Source organism: Corylus avellana, chromosome ca1, assembly GCF_901000735.1.
Source record: "Corylus avellana chromosome ca1, CavTom2PMs-1.0".
In the NCBI taxonomy this organism is placed as follows: Eukaryota; Viridiplantae; Streptophyta; class Magnoliopsida; order Fagales; family Betulaceae; genus Corylus; species Corylus avellana.
In genome coordinates, this window is record NC_081541.1 from 49,543,048 (window position 1) to 49,550,645 (window position 7,598).

General features: G+C 35.1%; 1 protein-coding gene across 1 annotated transcript in view; it reads right to left on the reverse strand.

The window, feature by feature from the left end:
• Positions 1–365: 365 nt before the first annotated feature.
• Positions 366–7,598, reverse strand: part of LOC132187151 (exocyst complex component EXO70A1-like) — a 17,509-nt gene continuing 10,276 nt past the window's right edge. The window contains exons 7-12 of the mRNA XM_059601354.1: positions 7,115–7,320; positions 4,654–4,854; positions 4,449–4,548; positions 1,429–1,538; positions 1,187–1,333; positions 366–814 (exon numbers count right to left, since the gene is read on the reverse strand). Coding sequence (XP_059457337.1) covers positions 697–814; positions 1,187–1,333; positions 1,429–1,538; positions 4,449–4,548; positions 4,654–4,854; positions 7,115–7,320 — 882 coding nt within the window. The 3' untranslated portion in view covers positions 366–696. The remainder of the gene's footprint in view (positions 815–1,186; positions 1,334–1,428; positions 1,539–4,448; positions 4,549–4,653; positions 4,855–7,114; positions 7,321–7,598) is intronic.

Below are 7,598 nucleotides of genomic sequence, written 5' to 3' on the forward strand. Positions count from 1 at the left end.
CTGCGAACCAAACTTCCTTCCATTCTTAATAAAGGCTATTCTTTTTATTCCAATGAAATACTCATTCCATATACTAAACATAATATACCATCAAGGTTGTAATATTTAAATGACCACTGCATTTAAAAATTAAAAAATAAAGAAATAAAAAGCATTAAGTGAGTTCTTGTAAATTCATCTCAAGCAGAGAGTATTTTTACAATTATTCCATATTTTTTATTACACTTGAAAGTAATGATTACGCAAATTTCGCAGAAGAATCACATCATTTGTTGGCACCAAATATTGGCCTCCAAAAATTCTACAAAAATATTCATAAAAACTTGAGAAAAAAAAAAAAAAGGTTAAAAGAAACATTACAGTACTTGAAACTGAAATAGCTCTTGTATGACAACCTAAATCTTAAATATATCTGGTTAAAATAAACACCTGGAAAACCACCACAACGCAATACACGGGCTTTTTGTGAAAGAAGAAGATAGTCACCCTCTTTTATTCATAATTTTACAAAACAAATGCAGGCAGTACAATCTATACAAGGTTGTGTAGCACGATGGCTGCACTGTAAAAAGAACCTCTCTAGAACTGAACCAAGACTATCCACAGAGGGAGGGAGACATGTAGCAACACACCAAAGGCCAATGGTCAACCATATCATCTTCATTATCACATAGAGAGAGAGAGAGTAGTTCAAATCTATCGTCTGGGTTCGTTCAAGTTCTTTCCCTCGAAAAATTCACCCAACATTCGTTCAAGATCCTCCGCCGTGTACCGGATGTACTTCTGAGGGTTCTTTCCACTCTCAACCATAGGCCTGTAACACAAAAAACCACATGTGAGGAAGAAAATATGCCAATCTATCAAGGTTTAATTAGATGACACCAAACAAAATCCAATCCATACACATTTGGCATAGTTTTGGGACCAGTAACTTATATCAACTGTATCTCTATAAAGAGCATGCACATGTATTGTTATCAATTACTGATCAGTGAAATTTTCAGCATAGACCTCATTGTGATTTTGAGATAAACACGTCACGAAAGGTGCATCTTTTATACACATGCATACGGTGCATCTTTTATACACATGCATACACAAAATCATATGCTTGCAAACACGCATGCATGTATGTGTGTTTGTGTACATATATATCATAAGTTGGTTTAAAACTGAGAAAACACACCCAAAACGTTTTACAAAAGATCTGTAGGCAGGCAATAAGACTTCGGCAACCGCAAGCCTCAGAGATTCTCGCAACTCCGAGTCAGGAACCGTCCACTGAGATTGTTTTTGATGAAGTTCCTCAAATTGCATATTGAATGTCCTGAACCTGATAACATAACACATTTTTCCCACCAAGTCAAAACAATTATGACGAAAATACTGTACTGAAAAAACTTCCATAAAATATAACTTCTCATCAACCTCTCTTTGATCAATGCTCTTGAAGCTCCGCTACTATTTCCTCCATCACCACCCATCGAACTCCCACCCCCGGATGAGGCTAGGCCTTGGATAGAGAGGCACTGAAGAATCTGTGAAGGAAAAATCACCCACAGTCAGCAACAAAAACCAGTTCCTTTCCAGATCAAAATCTTAAAGGGGCATAAGTAATTTGAAGGCATTAAATATGGTTAGCAGGTTATAGGACTACACAAGATACCAAATTTCAGAATAAAGAACTCAAATTAAATGTGATAAAAATACAAGAAAAAAAGGCAGTTATAAACAGATTTTTGGTGCATATGATGAAACTAAATCAAAGAGTTGGAATATGCCAAATTAAAACATGTACTTCGAATTCACTTCTGGCAACTCCTACTAGTTATCTCCTGGATCATCCAAAGAAATTTTCCCCGAATCTCCCCCAGCAAACCATAAATATTACTGTACTTAATAAAACTGGGAAAGAGATACAACCCTAACCTATGTTATGTGAACTTGGATATGGGTTTGGCAACACTGATGCAAGGAGAGAGTTGGCTCTTATACCAACTGATGCAGGAAAACGCGTAGGAAAAATTAGATCTTGTAAAAGAAAAGATATACAATCTTGAATGTGTTAATTTAGGCACAAATACCGGGAGAAAAATCCTTCTTCAGACCTGTTAATTCACTTAAATTTCTAGGAATAAAGGTATCAACAATTGGTTGATTCAAAAGAATACCCAAAAATTGAAACAAGAAGAGAAACTGATACAAATTGCACCAACAGCACAGCACCAACGACAGTCTTGACAGTTCTGTTACTTCAAAGCACATGCTATTAACTAGTAATATGGATTCACACGCTAATGTTATCTACGTATTACCGAAGAACTATATCGCTGTGTCAGGCAAGGTCAAAGTTTGATTTGTGTCCAATCAGCAATGTCAAAGTTTGATTGGTGTCAAATCATCTAAAATCACAGCATAGACGATGTGCAAACCATTTAGAAATGTATAAGTAGCAAAGTTTCGAAGAAAAAAAAGGTGGAAAACTTTCTTCTCTGTCAAAGAATAGGTTCTCTCCGTATATGGGATGACAAGAGGAAAAGTGTCCATAATTTTGGCTATAGGTTGGACGCATCCCATAAACACACGTGCTGTGTATTGTTGACACAGGTATGACAGAAAAATTACGAGTGAGCAACATAGCTTCACATCAAAATGTGAAAGGAGGTTAGTTGAATCTATGTTAAGGTTGAACTTGTGAAAAGCATTAGTTGTCAAATCTCTATCCCATACTTAAATTTATTGAAACCCAAAAATAGTTATAGATCTTCAAATTTTGACTTCAATCTTTTAACTCATTTATCCATAGCTACTAGATAGTCAACTTATACCTTAAATTATATATATACATGCATAAAGTATAAAAAATTAAGTTTTGAAGTATGATTTAGATCTTGATACTGGCATAAATTGAAGTTCTTAGCATTTTCTCTTTTTGGTTTGATTATGACACCTAACTGAACTTGTTAATTTTAGTTATTTTAATTCAGTGACATTTGAAGAAAATTCCAGGTGTTTGACTGTCTTAAGTTATGTGTGGATTCAGGGTTGCCCTTCATAATTGCTTTCACTTTTGAGTCATCAATCTTGATTAATACAGGAATTTAAGTGTCTTGGTTAATAATTTGGGTGTTGAATATAGGAGCTAAACTGATAACAGAATTACAGTTAATTTTCCCTATGAGCGCAACTGTTAATTCAAACAGTTAACCAAAGGAATATGGTAAAAGAATCATTAAATATATATTTTTTTAAAGTAATCGAGGTATTATTAAAAGCGTAAGGCATCCCCGAGTACACAAGAAGTATACATGAGAAAGCACCAAGTTAGAAGAAAAAAAAGAACAAGAAAATCATAATAACTAATCACTACACGAAAAACAAAAGTTGTTGTCCAAAGATACAGAGTAAAGAAAAATAAAGACTTAATCTCCTCCAAAGACTTCCTAGTCCTCAAAACTTGTCATTTCTTTCATTCCATAGACACCACAACAGACACAAAGGCACCTTCTTCTACATAGCAACACTTGGAGCACTACCAGCAATCCACCAACACGAATATAACTCAACTACTCGTCTAGGCATAACCCAAGATAGCCCAAATCAACTAAAGAAAACATCCCATAAAGTCTCGGCAACCTCACAATGGAGAAGAAAATGGTCCACAAACTCTCCATTCATTTTACACATGCAACATTTATCAACCATGATGACATGCCATTTCTTCATATAATCCATGGTAAGGATCTTACCTAGGGCCACTGACCAAGCAAAAAGGCCACTCTCAAAGAAACCTTAGTCCCCTAAATACTCTACTAAGGGAAATGAGAGCCATTGATGCGAACCAAGACACTGTAAAAGGATCTAATAACGAACAAACCTCTTTTGGAAAGAACCACCAAAACTTGTCTTCACATTCCCGTCTCACTCTAACTGAATACAACATCCTGAAGAACGAGAGTGGATCTCTCTAACTCGCTTACTACTTGTACCTTCTTCATTCTCACATTGCTTACAAAGGGATTTATTTTGGAGTTTGTATCATATTGAGAAAATAGACGTAAAGTTCAGGTTGTCCACATCCAGCAAAGAAGGCAACAAAGATAAAAACCATGATACCATGCTCACAGATATAATGTATCCAAGACATCATTGATAAGAATAGATAGATTAATAAGTAGCACAATGTGAGCTTGTGTGCTTCTATAAGTGTATTAAATAAAGAAGAAAAACAAAACTCTAAACTATTGTTTAGAGTTCAGATGGTGAATCAAGAGGCCAAGAGGAAAAAGTGTAAACCTGTAAATGATCACAAACCCCAAGTACGCCGCATGTTTTTGCATATGTATTATATAATTATGTTTCAAAAAACAAATCCAAGCAACATCAGCCAAAGCTACAAATCAATAAATGATTCAGATCATTCAATAGTGTGAGTAGAAGAGCACTACCTTTGACCAAGCACTCCTTTTGTAACTATTTGCATTCTGCTGCACAATCCTCCTGTGTCTTTGCACCCAATCATCCCCTAACAAATCCTTGGCTTCTGACCTGAAAAAAAAAATTATAAAAAAATAAACTACCAGTATTCACATACACGAAGCTTGTAAAGCTCTAAAAGAACTATGACCAGATATAAATATATACATGACGTACCTACGAACAGATCTGACCATGTAATGAATATTATTCATGAGAAATAAGTGGGTCAAAGCAATATCTTTATACTGCTTAGATTTTCCATCCAGATTGGTTTGAAGAGCCTGCATTATTCTCGTCGTTACGGAAGCCAACTGTGAACTTGTTCCATCTTTGTTATCAAACTCTTGGAAAAGTTGCTTCAAGGTTGATTGGTAGCTGTAAAAATTTAGTGCAAAAGCTTCAAGTCAATCATGTGAACAAAGTGTTAAATCATTCTTAAAAAGAAACCGCAAGGCATACTTACTAAAAGATAAACAAATCTCCAGAAGCTAAAACATTTATTTATTTAACTTAACATACACTCATATGCAATGAAAACTAATAATTGCAAAACAAACATATGGTTCCAAGAGATGGGTAAATAAGTCATGCATGAATTTAGTTAATTAACTATGACATGCTTTTTGTCTAAGATTATCCGGAGTCAAAAACTTCCCAATTGCTAAAACTGTGCAAACAAAGAAAGCTATTCTTGAAGGGGCCTTGTTGCTCCAAATACTCTTCCAAGGGAAAGAAAACTCAACAAGGGGCTAAGCCCATGAAAAAACAAAAAAAAAAAATTGACCTTGAACGTCTGCCTTTTGGAAGGGATACAACAAATTCTATCGTCACCACCTCGACTCAACCTGATTGAATACAAAAGATTAAAGAACGAAGTAACCATATCCACCTCCCAATCATGCACTAATATGATGAAAGATATTCCACTGAAAAGTGTCATTAGAAAACAACATATGGTCTGTCACCGAGGCCTCCTCATAACGAGAAATATTAAACAACACTAGAAAAAATGCCTTCAAGGTCTAATCACCAAATCAGACATTATGCCAAAACCTAATTTTAGACCCATCTCCCACCTCAAATCTCACAAATCTAGAGAAATCCCACGCCCCTCCTAAGGTTTTTCCAAACATAGATCCCAAAAGCTGCATTGTAACACCACCTTCTCCTTGTCTTGTCATATTTAACTTCCACCGTCGATCCCCATAAAGCCTCCCCATTAGTGGTGTAACGCCAAAACCATTTTCCCAAGAGAGCTCGGTTAAACAAAATCAGGCTTCTAATCCCCAAATCGTCCAAGTAAAACAGAGTAAAAGTCTTTGAGCAACTGACTAGATGGAATTTAAACTCATTACCAACTCTGCCACACAAGAAATCCTACCGAAGTTTCTCAATACAATTAGCAACTTCAACTAGAATTGGATAAAGGGACAAAAAATAAGTAGAAAAATTGGAAATGGTTCTTTTAATCAAAGTGATCCTACCACCCTTTGACAGATAAAGCCATTCCAACCTGTCAATCGTCTTGTTCTACTACTAAATAATCTTAAAGTGTCATTTTTTTAATAAGAGTCCTGGTGTATTTGTCTCTCTTTTTCCTTCCCCCTTATTGTTACGGTTCACGACCCCTAGATAGATTTCAAGTTTCAACTTTTTTCCTCACCTCTTTGCAACCCCAAATCAAATCCTTTCTCCTACCAAATCTAACCCTAAACGCCTTGTACTTTTCCTACCCACTAGCCACCAGACAGCCCTTCAAAACATACCTTAGAACCCTTTCTAAACCATATTTTTCCATTACTTGTCAAAAAAAAAGAAGGAATTTTGCACCTTTCATCAACCTACATTCTTTTGAACCCATTAACAACCTGTGAACCTCAATCTTTTTCTTCTAAAACCCTAACCCTAAAACAAGCTTCAAACCATAAAGCCCTTGAAAAAGCAATTATAAGAAGGTATCCGATTCTGTTCTATAGCAGGCATGCAAATATTTTGTTTTTCAAGAGGTTAGGACATCTCTTGTGATACCACAACTCTTTCCCATGTAAAAATGTTACTAGCAATCCAAGAGTTTTCCTCTCCACATATTTCTCAACGACTACCAGAACTTCCCTTCAGATCTCGTTTCTGAGATTTTCTAAAACTCTGCCTCACAAGGCTTTGTGTTAAATAGTTGTGTATGTAAGAAATAAGTTCTCAACCTTTTTTAGCTTAAGGTGAAAATTTTCTCTCATTGCAGCATGACCAAACAAAGTAGGACATCCCAAATTACAGGCCATATTTGAGTGTTTGTAATTTTGTATAGAGCCTTAAAACTTTTAGTTAAAATAGTATATAATTGAATCTTTAAGTCAAATCATATACACAGAAATTTCAAGTAACATAATGTACCACAAATATCTTGAAGCAAAATCACAGACTACTAAGAAACTAAAAGAGAAAGAAAAAAAAATGAAAAAATATGAAAGAAATAAATGAAAGATTTCAATATAGATATAGCCTTACAGGGTGAGTTACTATGGCTTTAATAGCTCAATCATCAACAACTAGATAAAAGTAGTATGTATGGAACTATATCTTATCCAGCCCCAAAGAATGGGACATAAGAATAAAAAGCAAGATTAGCTGAACTTACTCAAACAAAAACTTCACGTAATTAATGACATAGCTTGTCAAAGGATGGACAGTTCCATCAGATACAGCGGTTTTAGTTGCATCCTTTTCAACAGCTTCTTCAAAATCTCCAAAAGTCTCCTGAGCAGTCTGAGCAAGCCGTTTTGTCAAACCAAACGCAGATTCTCTTATTTCACTGCAAGCTTTACCTTTGAATTTCATTTCAATCTGCAAACAGATTCAGTTCTTTAGTTAATAAATGGATATGTAGCAACATAGAAATATGACCTTCAAAGGGTAAAGATTACAGATGTAAGTACAAAATGAGAAAATCATATATCGCTGAAATGCCTTCATCAAATATTATCACAAACACAGAAACAGAGTAAAACATCATTTATGTTCTTCTCCTTCCCATCAAAAACTGTCCAATTTATTTCTTCAATTGCAAAAAATCCATTTGCATACGTTCATCATATAGTAGATCAACAAGTTGGAGAAGAATC